Below are 21,857 nucleotides of genomic sequence, written 5' to 3'. Positions count from 1 at the left end.
ACATTGTTTGAGTTTCCGCTCGCGGCCGTCTTGCCAGTCAAGAAGTGTCGATCTCCGAATGTGAGATTCTTATATATTAATGTTTCTTATATGAGGCTCTTTTTACAACTAGAAGGTTAATATTGTTTTTCACTTGCGACAAAACAACGAATTAGCCGTGCATTTGTATGGAAATATGCTTTAGGAGCTATCCATCTTTACTCTCCTCGCATTCGGAGATCGACACTTCTTGACTGGCAAGACGGCCGCGAGCGGAAACTCAAACAGTGAAAGTGAGTTGTTCAAAACCTTTCTTTTTAGTAAACTCTGTGTACACAAACAATGTTCTCAATGCTGGAGTTCATGTGTAGAGACCCAGGCGATACGTCGAGCAAAGTTTCATGGTGTGTCGAGTCTTCTTAGTGTTGTAAAAATGTTGATTTTGATGCGCTCAAAGTTATGCCCCTAGTACTCCCATTCACCGGCCACTGACCACAAAACGAAATCACGGTCAATCTCAAAAACGGCTCGTTTGTCGTAATTATGCTTTTAGATTTAAGTTTGTCTCGTTTACAGTAAAAAAAAAAAAAAAAGCAGCCCAGGTTGCATTTTGGCAATAGTTATCCTTTAATTTAGTTTTAGTTATCAATAGCAACACTTGTGAAACTTTTTCAAAATATTTTTCTTGTATTAAACTCCGAAATGAATTCAGTCATTCAAATCATCAGATAAACACATCTTTATGTTCAGTCCTCTCATAATGATATTCTGTGTGTGTGTGTGTGTGTGTGTGTGTGTGTGTTGGAGGGATTACATTTTATCTGCACGCAAGAGAGACAAAGAGCAATGCTCCAAATACCATCAGACAGCATTGAAACACGGCGATCAGTGAGATCCATGAGTCACCATCGCCATCTGTGTCCCAGCATACAGTTACATGTGTGTGTGTGTGTGTGTGTGTGTGTGTGAGAGAGAGAGAGAGAGAGAGAGAGAGAGAGAGAGACAGCCATGTACTGTCATTCAGCATCTCACACTACAGAGCGATTCGGCTGAACTGAAAGAGGAAGCTGTGTGGATGTGGGACTGGGATAAAGTGTGTAAGAGCAGACGCTCATTGTTCTGAGCCAGTGGAGTGTGAGTGATGTGCATTAAACACAATGCAGTGATCAATAGGAGATTAACAGGACGGTCTCCCCCCTCTTCATTCCAGGAGATTGTTGATGTTCCTCTAATGACCATTATGTAGACATTAAAAAAGAAATAACATGCCAGGACTGTCACGTGCATCTGCAGTGTGTTTAGATGCATGTTTGTACATGGTTTATGTTTAGCTTCCAGCTAAAAATAATGGTTTCAGTTAATTTTAGCATCTTTTGATCATAACTACTACAGTAGGTCAACCAGAACTAGTCTAGCTATCAGTAGATATGGCAACATACAGCATTGGTTTGTTATTCTTATTAGGGGCCAAGCCCGAAGGGCTGTAGCCCTTATTGTATAGGGTTTACTTATTATTTTTGTCCAATGGGAGTCTCTGGCAGCCCTATAAATGGAACATAGAAAAATTATGAAATTTGGCACACTTGTAGTGATGGTCATGAATAGTGACCTGAAGAAATTTTGGGTCTCTAGAACCAACTCTATAGCGCCACCACTAACATTTAAATAGTAATAACTCTTGAACCCCTAATTCTAGAAAAATGAAATTTAGTACACCTGACTCCTCTCCTCATGCTGATCACAATCGATAGCTTACAATAAGACTCCACCCATTACAGTAGCAGTATTCAGTTTTTCTGCTACTCCTCCTTGAAAATGGATCCAATTCTTCCCAAAATTGGCTCAAAATCTCTGGACTGAGCTGCACAGAAATGACTGAATGACTCAAAAGTTATGATGTCGCAAAGTTAACAAGGTTGACTCAAAATTGGTTCAGAGGCTATATCTTGGCCACACTTTGATCAATTGAAATGAAACTTGGTATGCTTCATCAACACCATGATCTGAGTGTTGGGAACAGCGCCACCTATGGGTCGTGAGACACCAAAAATGTACATAGAAAATCATTATATTGGTGTCTGTGGATTCTTTGGGTCATGCCGAATCTGAATATCAATTTTGCCAGGATCGGCTGAACCATGTAACATTTTGAAAATTGACATAACTTGCAATATCTTTTGAACGATTTGGCATATCTGCAGAAAATTCGATAGGATTTTTACCTTTACAAACAAATGAGACCCTTAAAAAAATGAAAGGATATTAACGTTAACGACAAAGATAATGCTTTCCTCAGCGGACAATCAAACTAATGCTTCATAGTGAAGTTGTATCAGATGCAGGTAATCACAATCGCTCTGTCCATCTTTCTCTCAATACTCTCCCACATATAATACAGTGAGCTTTTAATGCAGTAATGCAACAAGATTTCAACACAGCAACTAGTTACTAGTTCTAAAATGACGTTTTGGAATTAGTAACGGAGGCTTGGGCTCAGCTGCTGATCTGTAAACTCTATATTTGAATCCATGGCAGAAGGAATGAGTTTTGCACAAGAGTACTTTTAAAGACTCTCCGTTGTTATTTTGTTTATGTATTTACGTCAAACTGTTGTTGAACTCATTTAATACTTTATAAACCATAATCTGGCATAGTCGTTGTCCCAGAAGGAAACCTCATCTTAAGCTGGCTCACAAGGAAGCCTGCAAACGGTTTGCTGAAGACAACCTGTCCAAGAGCATGAATAACTGGAATTATATTGAAATGTGAGGGGTGTACTCAGTTTTGTGACATACTGTAAATGAATGGAATGAGGGTGAGTCAATCATGAGGTAATCTTCAGTTTTGTGTGAACTCTCCCTTTAAAAGTGTAAACTACTATTTACCTTAAAATCTAACATTTTGTTTTATTCGTGTCATGTCCCTTTTAAATGCATACCATTGTGAACACCAAAAACACTGAGGTCGCTTGCATCTCTGACTTTTCTGCTTTACTTAAACCGAACATGGATTGGTTTTAAACTATATGTGAAAGCACCCTTAATGACCAAATGAAACAATAGAGTCCTTCGTATATGTATATTTACATGTTCATGGAGAACCTGCATTGGTAATATTGGCCAGCCTTAGTTTTGCCAGTGAAATATATTTGGAAACAGTGTTTTGTTTATATGGGGTGTTTGTTCCTTTTCCCATGAGCAGAGAGAGCTGCACTGCACACACAGGCAAGAGAATGTCTTTCAATGCAAGCTATTTCCTGTTTGACTCAGATCCTGCCTGCAGGGTGGCAAACCTGTGGCCTGTGAGTCAGCAGAGAGAGGGGCATAAACTTGCCCTCAGAGTGATCACAAAATAGTCTGTCTGCTGAGTCAAGCGACGTGTACTCGTTTCAGAAAAGTAGAGCAGGGCAGCTGGTCTCTGGTGCTCGAGTGGTGACCGTGAGTTTGCATATCTGTGCGTGATGCAACAAAGATTTTCAAAACACTTCCTCGTCGTATGGAGAGGTAATATACCGTACTGGAAGAGCATCATGGGATTTGTCTTGCAAATATTCCAGTTTCTCATAACAATATTGGAGTCTGGCTTCTGAATGAGTGTGTTTTTTCCGGCAGGGTGTTCATTATGCAAATGCTGCAGGTTGTTGTTCATTATGCTTGAGATGCTGCAGTTACCAGACAAACATGAGGCTTTGATCTCCCGCTCTCAAAGGAGAACAGGAGAGGTGTTTACGTGCCAAGGTGCACGCCATTGGCATGGCTCTATGGCTGCCGTTTGTATAATAATGGGAGTAGAAAAATACTAATTCTGTCATCCTTTACTCGCCATCATGACATTCCAGATATTTTCTGTGGTGGGAATCAAAAGATGAATTTCCCTGGCCACTCTTTTCAGTGTAATTAAAGTGAATGGCAATTGAAAGTCTGTTTCACGATCACATGCAAAAAAACAGCAGACTGGATGAATGAAAATGCAAATTCTCTGTAGGATGTGCTTATAGAAAAGCAAAAGAACCTCTTTTATCCTGGTACAATGTCAAAGGTTTCTTTATTTTTTCCTAAGTTGTAAATAAAACAAAGGTTATCAGATAACATTTTGTAAGAAAATACTACTTCAGTTTTTGTACTTGTTTTTTTTTTTTTAACCCTTTTGCGGTCTCCGTTTTGGAATCACACTCACGGTCCAGGCAACAAAACTTAAACTTTGTAACAAAATAATAGTAAAAAAAAGAAAATGCAATTTTCCTGTTTATTCATGTTTTTACTCCACATTTGTGCAGTTTCCGTAGGATTTATGCTATTTTTTAAATATATATAAATCATTAAATAAATATATTTTTTTAATAGGTTTATATGCAGAAACGGCTTTTTATGTAAAATTCACTTTATAAAATACCCACATTTCAAACTTTCATCCATGGGAATAACATGGATAATTAGATATGGTTTAGTGTAAGATTTTTGCCCATTTTTGGAAAATGTAGTTTTAAAAGTGAAAATATATATATAACTTTTACCACTAGATGGCTATTAGCTATTAACTAATTGCTATTTGACCAACAATAAGACATCTTTTCACAAGTTGAGTTCGTGTCTACATATTATGAAATCACAATTATGACAGTAAAAAAATATTTTTGTCAAAGTTTAGCATTTTTTGTACTGAAACAAAATCAGTTCTATTACATATTGAGCAGTACACGGCATGAACATAAGAATGCAAAAACAAATGTTTTTTTGTTTTTTTTGGACAAATTATAAGAGAGCAGTTTTTATGGTCTCCAAATGTAGTCCTGTGTGTTTCATAAAATGTAGATATAAAAAAAACTTGTGAAAAGATATCTTTCAGGTGGTCAAATAACAAAATAGCAAATAGTGGATCTTTGCAGCCACCTACTGGTAAAAGTACTTTTTTTTTTTTTTTTACTTTTAAAACTGGATTTTCCAAAAGATGGGCAAAAATCTTACACCAAACCATGTGAAATTATCCATTTTATCCCCATGAATGAAAGTTAGACATGTGGGGTTTTTATAAAGTGAATTTTACAAAAAAGATGTTTTTGTATAAAAAACTATAAAAAATATGTATTTATTAATTTATATATATATATATATATATATATATATATATATATATATATATATATAATGTCATAAATCCTCCAAAAACTGCACACACGAGGAGTAAAAACATTAATAAACAGGAAAATATATATATTTTTAACTAGTATTTTTAATTTTTTTATTATTATTTTGTTACAAAATTGCAAAGACCACGAACGTGAGTTTTTTTTCACACCAACATAACATCAAGATATCATTCCAATTTTTTTTTTTATTTGTAGATCAAGATAGTGTTGACTGATGTACAAAGTCTCATACCATTTGGACAAAGGGAACATTTTTTTACATTTTAGCAAACGTCATTCAGAGGTCCAGAAATACCCAGAGGACCGCGTAAGGGTTGAAGTGTTACTGTTCATTTCTTTGTTATTAATTGCAAAATTCACTAGCAATTTTGGAGTTAATACTGTTAATACTGTACTTGTCATGGACAAGAAAAATCAAATAGTATGTCAGTGTTTTCAAACAGCCATTGTGATTTGTGTATAGAAATGTAGTTGGTTTTGTCATTGACTAGGATGATTTAGGTTCAGGACATCCCAGCGTCAGGTTCTAATGGAGCTGATTGATTAGTCCTGGTCATTATGGGCGTTGGTCTCCTGTCCTGCTAATGTGATTTCCTTTAGTGTTAAAGCCAGAGGCGGCACTGAAAAATCACTGCTAATTACAGCCATTCGCTCTTTTTGGGAAAAGACACTGACTTTGAGTTGCTGTTTGAAGGTCAGTCCTAGTATCATAGATTGTATTAGTGAACTTTATTTCACTTCAATTTTTCTCATAGAGATTGTTCTTTAAAGAGTTAATCAACAAATCAGACTGGTCAACTATGAGGTAATTCAAAACACTACAAACCTTAATTTGAAACAAAGTAGTATAAATAAAGCAAAGGTACAAGATTTGGTTACAAGGTTTTAATGACGTAATGAACTCAGACACCTTTTATTCCTTTATTCCTTTTTTCACACAAAATGAGTCTTTCGCTTGAAAATTTAATTACTTGAAGAATATTATATTACGTCTTAAAAACAATTTTAATATGCTGGGAGATTTGAAAATTGGTGCTTTTGAATGTTAGCGTGACATATCCAGCTTCATATCTATGAGTTTTCAGAGATGGTAGGTTTGTTCAGTAGCTCACGCAGTACAGAGATGTACTTGAGAGGTAAAGAGCTCCGGTTTGAATCCAGTGTAACTACGGTTTCACAAAAGAGTTTAAATCTACACTCAAAGAAGATTCAAATGGTGTGTTTTTTTTTATCGGTTTTGCATTTGTTAACACGCCGGGGAGGTTTAGGGTTGGGTTTGGTGTAGGGCATATTTCCAACACGATAGAGCATTCACTTTTAGCAACAGTCCCCAAGTATTTGAACTCTGAACCGCCGCAATACGTACCTATATCAACGTAATAAACTGTGCCAGTGTTCATGTATTGAACCTGTGTTTTAGCGCCACTCAGTGGACATTTCTTTTTGAAACTGGCGCGAAACGTGCAGTAAGGTGCGTAAAAACGGTGCTGCAAATAAGTACCTAGAGGTATGTATTTTTATGAGACTGGGTTGATTCTAAGTTATTATTAAGAATTACTTACTCTATAAAGAATATAATGGGACTTTACTTTGGAAACCAAAAGTTTTTAGAAGATATTTTCAGTGGGAGAAGTCAAAAATTGCATTAAACTACATTTGCAATTGACCCTTTACCAGGAGTTTCGGCAATCGTAATGGCATAATTTTTGTCTGACAAACAACGTCGGTGGACTTGAACTTGAAAAATACTGTGTGTTGACGTCTTTCCATGGTTGAAACGAGATACCTTCTGATGTTCATTTATGTTTATTTTGTGTTATAACTAGAGGAAGAGATGAGCTTGAACTGAGGCGCTACACATTAAAGAGCCACAGAACGGTATTTATTGTTTGAATTTCTTAAAAAATTGGCAAAATAGAAAAGCTCAGGCTTTGTTTAACATGCTCTGTCTTGTCTGTTTGCGCATTGTCAGTTTTGTCTTTGCTCAGCGATGTATTTTTCACTGCTATTGGCTTTTCTGACATAACAACACTAACTAAGGGGAGTGGGTCTTTGTAAAGGCTCAATTGTGAGTTTGCCAAAAATGTCTTGCTTTTCAATGTAAATAGTAGTTAAAAATGTAATGGTTGCAAAAGTTTTTTTTTTTTTTTTGGAGTGATGTGATTAAAGACCCATTTTGGGTTCCTCAAAGCTCAAAGCAATCCTTGCAGTGAACAGAATAATTTTCTGCTATAAAGGTTCCATGGATATTCCATAAAGGTTCTTAATGGAACTTTGGATGCCAATATGGAACTTTTATTTTTAATGCAGCAAATGCCACCAAGCTTCGTTAAAGTTTCATGTTAAAGCAGTAGCTGTGGGCATAAAGTCACACTGCATTACATATCACACTTTGACGATAAACTTATTGCAATAATCTTGTTTATGATATTTTTCGATTTGGCTGCATTACGCTAACCCTGCATTTGGTTGCTTTGGCAGGTTTCACAAGAATGGTTTACAAAGGATTTACACAGAAATTAATTTGCTCATGTTTCATAAATGAGGCTCGGCATCGTTTAAAATAATACCTTTCGAGGAACTTGTGCCCCCCTGCAATTCGCATGACCTTCAGCCCACACTTTAGGATTGCATAATTCACATCCTGTGGCATAACACGCACAAACAGAGGAACAAGGTGTTTTGACGGCAGATACAGATTTGTGTTTGTAGCCGTATATGCCTCAATCTGTATTTTCACATGCGTGACCTTAAGGTGTGCCAAGATTACGTTCATAATCAGGGTCTTAGACAGAACAGATCAAAACACACACACTCCTCCCTCTGGAAACGGGCTTTGTTGTTTGCTGAACAGATTGTAGGGCAGGTACAGACTAATACTCAATCGTCTGTGTTGGCGGACCGTGTTTCAAGATTTATCATGACAGATTTACAATCACAACTACCTTACCATTTGACATCCACAATCCTCTGTTCGCTGTGGGAATATGTCAAAGTATTTCATAATACTGTCACGGCTGCTGTGTGTGTGTGATGGTGTTTGAAGGCACTATAGGCAGGGTGTGCTGTCTGGCCCTGTGTGCCATGGGCAACACCATCTCTGTTAAGCTTCTTACAGTCGGGAATCATTAGGAAGCAACCTGTTTCCGTTCATGCCAAGAGTCTGCACTCAGATTAGCACATCCTCCCCGAACACAGAAAATGAAACCGAACCGAAGGCTGAAGGCATCTTCACACTGGATAATGTGGCTCTGCAGCGCATCTAAATTGGGTTGCTTTGACCCTCCATGACCCAGAGAATATGAGGACATGTGCAGGTCACATTTTAGCATTACACATTTAGTGTTTATTGTGGTATTACTGTGAAGTGGACAGTGGAATTACTATATATTTACCTTAAGGAAGTCTGTTTATTTTTAGCTCTAGTAAGATTTTCTGCATTTTAGGACAAATTTTCAACAAAAAATATTAGTTTGGTTTTGTAATTGCCATTGCTTTGGCATTATACCAAGATTCATTATTTCGTTGTTTGTTACTGCATTTTAATCAGGGTTATCATAGGTAACTTTTGTCAAAAAAAAAGTATGTATATATAACTACACAACTATACAACTAAAAATTTGTTAAAATTCAGATGAACATTCAGATCAATTCAGGGAACAATCCTTATTTTCATTTAGTTTACCTGGATTTACTAAAATAACTAAAATGATGATGATCCAGAACGAATACTATAGACTTATAGACCAATAAAAATGGCTAAAACACACAACAAAATTATTAAAAATTTACCAAAATCTTAAATATAATACATAAAAATGCTAAATTAAAAATAAAGGATCAGAACTACTCCAAAAACCAAAAACTATAATAGTATGTAAAAAAAAAAAAAACAGTAATGCAATAAAAAACTGCAATTAAATAAATTCTAAATTAAAGGCAATACCAGAAGTACTTAAATAATATACACTACTGTTCAAAAGTTTGGGGTCAGTAATAGTAAAGATATTTATAATGTTACAAATAAATTACCATTCCAAATAAATATTGTTCTGAATATTTCTGTTTCTTTTAATCAACTGTTTTCAGTGTTTATAATAATCAGAAATGTGAGCACCAAATCAGCATATTGCAATGATTTCTGAAGTCTCATGTGACACTGAATGTCTTTCAGCTTAGATTTTTTAGAAAGCCTATATATTTGTCACGTGTAATACTGTAAAGCTGCTTACTTCAAAGCAATGTATTGTCTTAAGTGCTATATTTAAAAAAAGTGACGTGTCCTGACTTGATTTGACTGCACTGCCCAATTGCAGAACTGGTGCAAACATATTTACATCACTGTGATTGGTTATTTACATATTCATATAGAAGATTTGGGATGTTTGCTAACAGTAACAGTAGCTGGGGTGACCAAACCTGCTCCTGGAGGGTCACTGTCCTGCAGAGTTCAGCTCCAACCCAAATTAAACACACCTAATCCAGATAATCAAGGTCTTTAGACTTGCTAGAAACTTCTAGGCAAGTGTGTTGGAGCTGGTTGGAGCTAAAATCTGCAAGATGCCGGCCCTCCAGGAACAGGATTGTACAACCTTGCCCTAGAAACTTCACTGTAAGTATATCAGGGCCTTTAAGACGAAGGAGGAGGCTTGAGACGTGGCTTGGCAGGTAGTTGACATGCTCTGACACATTGTGCAATCGTAATTTATCATCTTGTTTGGGGTCAGAGGTGATTACTCTCATTGTTTTTGCAGCTAAATGAAATGCTGGTGTGACTGGCCAGAGTTATGATTGGGATGTTGTCCTGAGGAGATGCTGGATCAGCAGCAGCGGTCAGGGTCTTATGTAAGACTGACACTGGATCCTGAGAGACTGAGCCAGAACACTGAATGCGCCTCTGTTTGTGCTTTTTCTCATGATCTCTGGCATGGAATGTTTGGGCCGTTCCAGGGGCTTTTCATGCCACAGGGCCTTTCAATGGCCAGCGCTGAATAGATTCAGTCAGGTGCTTGTGTTTTGAGCTGACCCAGCATAAACGTTTCCCTGCCTGTTCTCCATCAGAGCCATGAATGAAGAGCAGGAGAGGTTGGTGGGACTACAAATAGAGTTGCACATCCAGTTAAAGGGGTCACTTTATGGAAAACTGTATTTTCATTGATCTTTTGACATAAAAAGTGCTTAAAGAGGGGCGTGAAATCAAGGAAATTAAAAATATTTAGACAGAACCTGCTATACTCTAAAATAGGTGTATGATTGATGTTTAAACAGTTTTCACTGAGAAATTGCTTAGTAAATTTCACAAATAATTACAAAGAAATAAAAAAAATGAATCAGTAAAATGGCTAGTTTGGTAAAGTGATCATCCCCCTTAGACTATACCATTAAAAACTTGCTCAGGTCCAAGTAATCAACTTCCAGATTAAACACCAGATAGTTGCCACACCTGACATCAATAGTAGTGGTGTTGATTACGTCGCAATAAAACAATCTGTTTCTTGAAGATCCCACTGTTAGTATTGCATGGTATGGCAAATAATTCACCATGGTTTGGAAAGTGCTTTCAAAAGACCTCCAGGATAAAGTTGTAGAAAGGCATAAGTTAGGAGAAGGCTTCAAAAACATTTCAAAGGCTTTAGCTATGCCTCGGAGTACTTTTCAGAGCGTCATTAAGAAGTGGAAAGCGTAGGGCACCACCAGCACAATTTCTAGATCAGAAATTTTCTAGACCATCCGTCCAAAGTGGATGACAGAGCCAGGAGGCCATTGATAAGAGAAGCTACCAGGAGGCCAAAGGCAACTTTAAAGGACTTGCAAGGCTTTATGGCTGGGTCTGGCCAGTCTGTGCATGTGACAAAATGAAAGAAGCCTTTCCTCAAAAAGTGTCACACTCAGTTTCGTTTGCACACATTTGAAAGTGTCTGCTTCTGGCAAGAGATGCTATCGTCTGATGAGACCAAAATTTACCTAAAGCGCTATGTTTGGCGCATGAAATATATAAAAATATGAGCCTGCACCACAAAACCAGTCTGAAGTAGCAGAGGTATATGTGAGGCAACAGCCGAAAACTACATTGTATGGGTGAATATACAGTGGTCAACATTTGAAGTGGATCAAAAAAGTTGTCCTAAGACAAGATCAGGTATTGTTTTGGTTTTAGGACAACTTTGGTGAAAGGTTTTGATTAACTTCAAATGTTGACTACTGTATATTCTTACAATGAACAAAAAAAAAAACAAACAAAAAAAAACATACGAGATGTTTATATACCTTAAAGCAGGGGTCCCCAAACTAAGGCCCGGGTGCCGAATGCGGCCCGCCCCCACATTTGGACCGGCCCTCTGAACAATGCCAGAGACATATTTTGAAAATGTAATTTTAAATATGTTTTACTTATATCATGTCGGTATTTGATAATAAAGGTTGGGTTTCAAACAAAAATTTCCCTTAGTTAATAACATAGGTATAATTATTTGTTAAATTCACTAAGAGAATGGTAAATTCAACATAATGTGTCATCGCGATAAAACAGGTGATGCGCGAGCCAGCTAGAAAAGAGCGATGACTAAATGACTTGCACTGCTACTTCACTCATCTCCCAGTTACCCAAAGTTTTTCTCGGTTGGTTGTGCATCTTTTTCTTCCACACTTTTTTTCTTCAACTCAACTTTCTGTTAACATGCCTGGATGCAGCACTCTGTGAACAGCCAGCTTCTTTGGCAATGAATGTTTGTGGCTTACCCTCCTGGTGAAGATTGTCAATGATTGTCTTCTGGTCAACTGTCAGATCAGCAGTCTTCCCCATGATTGTGTAGCCTAGTGAACCAAACTGAGAGACCATTTGGAAGGCTCAGGAAACCTTTGCGGGTGTTTTGAGTTGATTAGCTGATTGGCATGTCATTATATTCTAATTAGTTGAGATAGTGAATTGGTGGGGTTTTGTGAAATGTGAGCCAGATCATCACAATTAAAAGAACCAAAGACTTAAACTACTTCACTCTGTGTGCATTCAATTTATTTAATACACACGTTTCACAATTTGAGTTGAATTACTGAAATAAATGAACTTTTTCACGACATTCTAAATTACTGAGAAGCACCTGTATATCTTTTGAAAAGAAATGATCATTTGTCTGTCTGGTGCATAAAAAATAATAAACTATTCTAGCATTAAAAGGTATAATAAATACAGGTAAAATCGTAATAAAATAATAATAATAATAATAGTAGTAGTCAGTCGGGCCCATGGAATTTTATTTTATAAACCGACCCGGCCCCCCATTAAAGAAAATAAAATTATGTGGTCCGCTCAGAAAAAAGGTAACACTCCCTTCTGGAACACTAGAATGTCGAATTGCCACTTTTCAATTCTAGTTGAAAACTGAAAACTTTTATGGTGACTTGTGTTCTCACATGTGAAGAGATTAGCCATTCATGTCAGAGTTAATTTACATATACAAGTTTTAAAGGTGCAGTAGCAAAAACTGTCTGTTAATTTCTAAATGTCATAAAGAGAGTGGAAAATAATAATAAAAAATGTGTATAATGGCTGTTTGTTGTAGATGTAAGTGAGTGACGGACAAAAAGCGAAATTACAGGGTGAACAACATGTTTAATGACAGTGCAAAGTGTGGCTTGTAGTGGGACTCAAGTGTCATTAGTGTGTGTGGTTGTGTCTTTGTTGTGGAGTTAGAGACCAGAGTCAGGCTTACAGAGAGAGAAGGAGTGAAAATACTGAGGAAAAAGAAAATCAAGAGTGAGATATTTCAGTCCTCAGAGAGGGTGAGTCATACAGGACAGAGAAATCGAGGTGTGTGTGTGTGTATGGGTGTGAATCTCCGAATAAGCTCCTGACAGGCTCATTCTCAGTTACTGGAACGTGAAGGTGAAGAAATCTCCAGGATGAAAGTGTTGGCTGGGTGGTATTTGAAGTTCAAAGGCTCCTTTCTAATACATATGCCTTACATTTTCCTTTCCGAAAAAGTTAATTTCAGATTTAACAGAACATTGAAGTGCAGCAAAGCGAACACATTTTGATATATGTGCGAAGAATAATTACACAGATTAACATTTCAAGTCGAAACCAACTCTGTTTTTGTGCTACTTGAGGCCATGATGATGTGTAGGGCACAGATTCCTGTCTGGCCAAAGGCATTATTGATCCAGATAAACACTCAGGACTGCAGAGTAATTAGCTCCCTGAAGACCTTAGAATGAGTTCATACCTTCTTAAAGGAGCACTCCACTTTTTTTGGAAATAGGCTCATTCTCCAACTCCCCCTGAGTTAATAAGTTAAGTTTTACCGTTTTGAAATCCATTCAGCCGTTCTCCTTTTCTGGCGATATCCCTTTTAGCATAGCTTAGCATAAATCATTGAATCCTATTAGACCAATAGCATCACGTTCAAAAATGACCAACCAGTTTCGGTATTTGTCCTATTGAAAACTTGACTCTTCTGCAGTTATATCGAGTACTAATACCAGCGGAAAATATAAAGCAGCGAGTTTCTAGGCTGATAAGATTAGGAACTATACTTCCATTCCGGCGTAATAGTCAAGGAAGTTTGCTGCCGTAATATGGCCGAAGCAGGCGCAGTAATATCACGCAGCGCCTGAAATTAGTTCCCAGCTGGGTAATTTCCAACGAGGAACACTTTCTGTGCATGCAGTTGGTCACGTTGTGCTGCAATGTGCTGTGTGATATTACTACGCCTGCTTCGGCCATATTACGGCAGCAAACTTCCTTGACTATTACGCCAGAATGGGAGTGTAGTTCCTAATCTTATCGGCCTAGAAAATCGCTGCTTTATATTTTCCGCTGGTATTAGTACTCGATATAACTGCAGAAGAGTCAAGTTTTAAATGGGACAAATACCGAAACTCGTTGGTCATTTTTGAACGCGATGCTGCTGGTCTAATAGGATTCAATGATCTATGCTAAGCTATGCTAAAAGTGATATCGCCAGAACAGGAGAACGGCTGAATGGATTTCAAAACGGTAAAACGCAACTTATTAACTCGGGGGGAGTTGGAGAATGAGCCTATTTCCAAAAAAAGTGGAGTGTTCCTTTAACTCCTGAATCCTCCACACCGACAGGCCGACTGGTGTTTGACAGCTAGAAACACACCTTTGAGGTGAAGTGTGTGGCAGTGGAGTTAGAAAATACCATAAATACCAAAATAGCCATGTTCTGAAAGCACAACAGAGTCCATATTCTTGAGGGCGTCAGTGTACCATCAACACCACTGCAAGAATGATCGTAAGTGGGGACAAAATACTTCTCTACCTGGATCGAAATCTGCATTTTGATATCGCTGAACTCATAGTGTCCACAAATATACATGCTCAGTTTTGCTCCAGTGTCTGCGTATTTTTTTAAACTAGAGTTGCGTGAAACTCTGAACTCCTGACACAAGGGTTCATCACCGTGGGAATCTGTTGTTGTTGCTGTTTCAAGTAATTTTTTTGATGTTTTGTCTTTTCAACTATGAAACAACAGCATCGGTATGTGTTGCCCCCTTGCGGACAAACTAATTATTGCAGAAAAATCAAAGCGCAAATGCAAGTTGAACGAACAAAGTATGTGACCAAATGTACTTTATTTTTGATGCAAATGCTTAATGTACTGTATGTGTACAGTAAGAATGGTTTATCTTTATCCACCGTCTGTGCTATTTCTCTCCAGAAGTTATAAATGAAAAAAATGTAGTTTGAACTACAATTTATTGAATCTCTGAACTAGGGCTGTCAAAATTAACGCGTTAAGAAGTGAGCTGCCCTGTCCGGCAAATAATATAAACAGGCTTGTGTAAGTAAATTGCTCAGTGCAAAGAAAGAGAAGTAATGGGAACCTGGTATTTCTATGTTCTTTTTTCTCCATGTGTCGAATAGACATGAACAAGTTATTTGAAAAACATCTATGACCTTTGAAACATGTCTAGTCTTCATGCTCTATGTCGAGTATGGTTTCACTATTAATAAACACATATTTGCTTAACGCATCCATATTCGTCCATGCCAATGTTGATTAGAGTATTAAAAACTTTAAAACGTATTAATTTAAGGTACATTTAAATTAACAGATAACAGATAAAAATGTGCGATTAATCGCGAGTTAACTCATGACAACCATGCGATTAATCGCGATTAAAAAAATTTAATCGATTGACAGCCCTACTCTGCACAAATGTTCATCAGTGCAAGTGTCTATTGTTCATCATTGCTGCCACCTTGTATTATGTTTGTTATATTAAATGATTCATATTTTTTATTAATTAGTTTCGTGCCTTATAATCATTCAAAATGCAATTTGATGCTAACCTCTGAACATGAGCTTTGATAGCACTGCCTCCAGTTGTTTTTTGGGGGTTTTAAACCATTTAGAGCATCCACATTTAAATAGTGATGTAAGCAACCTCATGAATAAATCAGATTAAGGAGAAAATCTGAATGGGGACTGATTCACAAGCGATTTACACATAAGCAGAATGGCACCAGATAATCCTGTCTCTCTCTATTTGTTTCTCTCAGGTTGTGCAGTCTGACGCTGAAGAAGCTTATCGTTCTGAAAGAGCTGGACCGTGAGCTCAGTTCTGTTGTTATCGCTGTCAAAATACAGGTAAAATGGCACTGTTGCTATGTCACTTCTGTGTATGTTCTGCTCTGTCGAAGGTGGAGTGTTGCTGTGTCGCTCAGTGTTTGATATCACACGGCCTCAGAGCTTTACACAAGACACTGTGGTAACTGTGAGCTGTTGCCAAGGCGACAGCTTGCTCAGTGGGAAGGTGGGATTGAACGCAATAAGATGGCATGTGGGGGGGGGGGCTGAAGAGGTGCATTGTGGGATACACTGAGGGGGTAATTTCAGAGCACTTGGAGGCCCTTAGCATTCCACATAGGTCGCTTTGGTCACACAGTTTGTGTTTGGTACTTTTGTAAAGCTTCAACAGTCTAAAAAGAGAAATATTTCGACTTCTATATTATAAATATTAGTAGATATTAATTTTCTTAGGGAAACAGTACCACTTGCAAGGCAGCAAAAATATGGTTCATTTTTTTAGGCTGCACTAGTGCTGATTTGGTATGTCATGAGACTCAGAACGTTTCTCAAAATATAATCCAACAGGAATAAAAGGACCAGTTCAGCAAGACACAATTCTATCAGCAAACATTCTATCAGCATAATTTGAGGGGAGATCATTGGATGCCAAAGTTGATATGATTCTCTTAGGGTCTTAATTAAAAGTCTCTACCATACTTAGGTTAAAATTTCTCAATTTACATAAAACAACACCCCTTTTACCTTGTCAAAAAACCTCTGTTCACAGTGAGCCATTTCGGTGCATGTCCCTTGAAATGCTAATATGCTCTGCTCACCCCCCCCCCCCACGTCTCTTCTGTGAGGTCAAGCTGTTTTCTCTGATGGTGCGTTCACACCGGACGCGACTTGCGCAGAAAAAAGCGCTATTCGCGCGTAGTTGAACGCTTGAACATTTGAGTTTAGTCGCGCCATTCGCGCGGTAAAATTCGCGTCATTCGCGCGTGACATTTTCTTGACAACAGACGCGAATTCGCGTCAAGGGAGGGGCTTCTGCCACTCGTCAGCGGGAAAGTAGTTGTAAAATAGGTGAATGAGCTCAATTTGCCAGCTTTAGCTTGCTTGTAGTCTCAATATGTATGTATATGTAGGTCAAATTGAGTAAAGAGCGTTTTTTAAAACTAACCAGATTGTCCGACCTCTTCACTCACTTTCTTCCTAGCAAGATCCCTTTTATTCCTGTTTCTACAAAAGTCCAAAGATGTATGGTACAGCTCCGAGTAACCACAGACAGCAACGGTGATTTTGTCCGCCATTGTTGTTTCGGATTTCTGCCTCCGTCACTTCTAGAGCAAGCTCCTGATTGGTTAACGCGGCGCGGATTTTCGCCAAAGTTCAGATTTTTGAACTCGCGCGGCAATCGCTTGAAACGCTCAATGCGCGCCGCGCCATTCGCGCTATTCGCGCGTTTCGCGCCACAGGATGGCTATTCGCGTCTTTGCATTGACTTAACATGTAAATCACTCGTGCTTGCCGCTTCATTCGCGTCCGGTGTGAACGCACCTTAAGACTGTAATTTTTAGCTGCATTTAGCCACAGAAAATACTAACTAACACATTATTAGGAAAGGCGATTTGCAAAGATTCATAAAAAAAACATATACTCACTTCTTCTGTAGGTGAAGCTGAATCACGAATGATTCACATGAACATAGATGAATTTAGGCAGATTAGGAGGCGTGTTTCTTCAAAAACAAAAGTAATACTCTGCATCTTCAACAGCTCAGGGAGTAAATGATGACTGCTATGTTCATTATTACATCCAACAGCAAAACACCTCAATTGCTCAATCGGAGACATTCTGCTCCGGCGTCAAAACAATGGCGGACAATTTACAGCTCACTCAGGGCGGGTCTAAGGTAAGAAGACCGTGTCAGTCAACAATCGTGGAAGCGGCTTTGGTCTGTGTGATGTCACACAGCCAAGAATCTGAGAACGGCTTGATTTGAGAAAGGGGTTATTATTTATAGGGATTTAAAAAAAACACTGGGTGGATTTTTATCATTATAGGATGGATGTGTAAAACAACGTGTAAAAGTGAATTATGTATCCGATGACCCCTTTAAACTTTAAGACTATGATAAATGTTTGGTGCGAAAAATTTGACATGATAAATATTTAAATTGGTCAGTGTGACAGATTTCTATTCTGGTTCTAATCTTTTTTCCATTGCATTGTGAACAAAACTAGCGAACCAATACATTATGCGCTTTTATTTATCAACACATTTTACCAGTGAAAAATTAGGAGGGTTTTTAGGATTGTGATACTATTTACACAATTAAGGACATTTCCTCAAAATTTGTTACTGCAATGGAAAAAATATATATTAAGCATAATTTAAGCTGTTATTATTATGGAAAGTATGGAAAGTATTTATCACGGTTATCAATCCAATCAAATGTTTATTCATGATTAAGCTTGATAATGCAGTTTTCTATTATATATTCCTAGAAAACAGAAAATAACAGATCTTTCTTTACAGCATGGATGTGATCTTAGATGTTGAAATATATAATATTGTCCAAATATGTAATAATTGCATGTATTAGCACATTAACTTTAAAGGGATAGTTCATCTAAAAATGAAAATTACCCAATGCTTTACTCACCCTCAAGCCATTTGACTTTCTTCTTTCAGACGAATACAATCAGAGCTATTTTAAAAATGTTGTGGTTCTTCTAAGCTTTATAATAGCAGGGAATGGCTTTTGAGCTTTTGAAGTCCAGTAAAGTCCATCCATCTATCATCAAAAGTGCTCCACACGACTCCGGGGGTTTATAAAGTTGTAAATATAGATATTTTTTCATACACAAACGCATTGATTTACTTCAAAAGGCCTTTATTAACCCCTGGAGCCATGTAGAGCGTATTTTATGATGGATGGATGCATTATGATGGTATTAGTCTGAAAGAAGAAAGTCATATACCCCTAGGATAGTTTGAGGGTGAGCAAATCATGGGGTGATTTTCATTTTTGGGTGAACTATCCCTTTAATTGTCATGAGAAAAATGTCACGGTACAAACTGAGAGTCAGTGATATTTAAAGCAGTCTGTGGGTGAAGATCAGCCGTTTCTTACACCTTCAGATTTCATTCCCAACAGGAAATGATTCTGTCACTCATTCTGCGAGGATTAGAGCACATCCTCTTAGGTAACGTGAAGTGCACTTGTTTCGCCCACTCATCTCTTCCAGATGGATCATTGAAGGTTTTAAACAGGTTTACAGTGTGCTCATCAGACACTGAAAATAAAGGTTGTGTTCTAGTCCCAAAGCGGCGCCTCAGCGATTAAAATAATGGCTGTTCTTCAAAAGGAAAGAAGATGGGTTTCTGACGGATATCTCATTATTTCTCCTCTTCTGCTCACTGAAGTGTCCGCTTGAATCAACACTTTGAAGGCCGAACCATTCACATCTCTTCCGCAGTCCGGACACAAGCACACTGAGCATGCATTTGCTTTCATTCAGAGCTTGTTAGTGCAGAGCATTTTCTCTGTCTCTTTGTTTTGAACTCAAGAATCAGAAGGCTTGAATGTGCTTTTGCAGAGAAACCTTGATGAATGTATTCTGCGGTTCCCAAAGAGCTTCTTCACATCATGTTAGATCTGTGAATGGGCATAGAGTTGAGTTTGGACAGTAGCCTACCACATTTTGTGCCTATCAAAAGTAAGGATGTGTTCACACTGGTAGTTCAGTTCATTTGGTTTATTTGGTCCGGACCTAAAAGGAAAATGATACATTTGGTCCTGGTCCGCTTAGTGTTCACACTGGCATTTTTGATAGCGAACCTAAAGATACCAAACCTAAAGGCATAGTGATATACGTTCACAACCTGAAAGACAAAAACAAAAAAGTATAGAGGCATCATAGTGGAAAAAAATATTTCTCATCTTTTATTTACATTTGAACAAAAAGTGGCATGTCCAAAATTATTCATACCCTTCTCAATAATCAATAGAAAAGCCTTTATTGGCTATTACAGAAATCAAATTTTTTGCATGTCTCCACTGGTATTTTTGCCCATTTATCTTTAGGGATCAACTCCAACTCTTTCAGGTTGGAGGATCTCTTTGCCATCACCCTGATCTTTAGCTCTTCCACAGATTCTCAATTGGATTTAAGTCAGGACTCTGGTTGGCTTTTTCATGGTGCCATTTACTGTGATTAGGTTCTCTGGTCCACCGGCTGAAAAACACCCCAAAACATTAGGTTCCCACCACCATGTTTGACAGTGAGGATGGTGTTCTTAGGGTTTCAGGCTTCTCCTTTTTTACGCCAAATGAAGGCTACATCATTGTGGACAAACAATTACATTTTTGTTTCATCTGACCATAAAACAGAAGACCAGAACACTTCCTCTTTGTCCAGATGAGCATTTGCAAAGGCCAAGCGGGCGTTTGTGTGCCTTATCTGGAGAAGTGGTGTCCTCCTTGGTCTGCGTCTGTGGAACCCAGCGGTGTTCAGTGTCCGTTGGACTGTCTGCCTTGAGATGTTGCCACCAGCAGAGCCCAGATTCATCAGGATGGCCTTGGTGGTGATCCTTGAATTTTTTATTTACCTCTCTCACTATCCTCCTGGCCAGTACAGGTGTCACTTTTGGCTTCAGACCACGTCCTCTGAGATTTTTCACAGTGCGGAACGTCTTGTATTTTTTATTAATACTTTGCACTGTAGCCATTGGAACTTCAAAACATTTAGATATGGTCTTATAGCCCTTTCCTGACTTGTGAGCAGCCACAATGCACAGCCGCAGGTCCTCAGTGAGCTCCTTTGTCTTAGCCATGACTGTCCACAAACCAACAGCAGAGAGCTTCTGTTTTTCAGCTGTTGAGTTGATTAAAACAGCTGTTCCCAATGAATCAGGGTAATTAGGATGCTTTAGAACAGCTGGGACTATTTGGAATGGTATAGAACTTTGGATTTTCCCATTGACTGTGACAGTTTGCAAAGGGTATGAATAATTTTAGACATGCCACTTTTTGTTCAAATGTAAATAAAAGCTGAGTAATATTTTTTTCCACAATGATGCCTCTTGTACATCGTCTTATTATCTTTTGGGAGAAGCCTGTGTCATTTCCGGTCAAAAAAAAACCTTGCTGCTTGAATAAAAGTAACTTTAAGTCAGAATTTGCCAGGGGTATGAATAATTTCGGGCTTGACTGTATATAAAGCACATTTCTGAGAAGTACATAAAAAGTAGACTGAAAGTATACTTTACTATTTTAGTTTAAAATAAGTATACTAATAGCACACTTGAATAAACTTCTTTTTCATATTTTACATATACCTACTGTGGTAAATTATTCATTGTTCACTGGTATTTGGTTATATACAGAAAGTTGACTACAACAGCAAAGAAACCAAAAGAAAAAATAGCATGTAGACCATTGGTGTTCAACTAAGGGGAACCCCAATATGTCTTTAAATTATTTACATTTAGTAATATTAACATAACATCTTGATTAAAATAGTAAAAATACAAAATAAAAAATGCTAAAAATAAAAGCACTAAATAATTTAATACTTTGAATTGTAATTTAATAATTAGATTTCTGAAGGATCATGTGACACTGAAGCTTTGATCACAGAAATAAATGATGCATTAAGATATTAACATAAAAAAAATGGTAAAAAAAAATAGTTTCATATTCACAGTAATTCTGATAAAGTACATGCAGCCTTGTAAGCAGAAGAGCCCAATCTTACTGACTCCACACATTGACATCCTGCCAATTTTTGGATATGTGCAGATATGTTTATTTGCCATTAAAAACCTCATATCGGTCAACCAGTAGTGATTATGTGTTTGTGTGTGCGTGTATGCACTTCACGTGAGCTGGGCCGTGACGGATGGCCACATTAGCGGGCAGATGAATGTGAAAGCAGGGGTCCCTGTTGTCTAGTTAGTATGACAGCTCACATGCGTGACTTGCCTCTCAGATGTGCCTGCAAGTGGTTTGCAACGAAGCGAAACGGACAGTAACAAGCAACACAAATTATTCAACACATTCAGTGTGACTGAGTCATTTTCGGTCTTGTTTTATGCTTGCGCTGTCAAACCATACGGACAACATTTCAATTTGCAAGCGTTCAGTTTTCAGACTGCGTGGGTTTATTTCCAAACTTTGCATTGAC

General features: G+C 37.8%; 1 protein-coding gene across 4 annotated transcripts in view; it reads left to right on the top strand.

Moving 5' to 3' along the window:
- LOC141338557 (phosphofurin acidic cluster sorting protein 2) overlaps positions 1 to 21,857 on the top strand; it is a 94,674-nt gene that overhangs the window by 14,274 nt on the left and 58,543 nt on the right. For all 4 annotated transcript variants that reach the window (XM_073844139.1, XM_073844137.1, XM_073844138.1 and 1 more), the window contains exon 2: positions 15,654 to 15,741. In XM_073844139.1, the coding sequence (XP_073700240.1) occupies positions 15,654 to 15,741 (88 nt within the window). The remainder of the gene's footprint in view (positions 1 to 15,653; positions 15,742 to 21,857) is intronic.

This window comes from Garra rufa, chromosome 7 (genome assembly GCF_049309525.1).
Source record: "Garra rufa chromosome 7, GarRuf1.0, whole genome shotgun sequence".
In the NCBI taxonomy this organism is placed as follows: Eukaryota; Metazoa; Chordata; class Actinopteri; order Cypriniformes; family Cyprinidae; genus Garra; species Garra rufa.
Note: the sequence above shows the minus strand (reverse complement) of the source record. Positions and strands in the feature narration are given on the sequence as shown.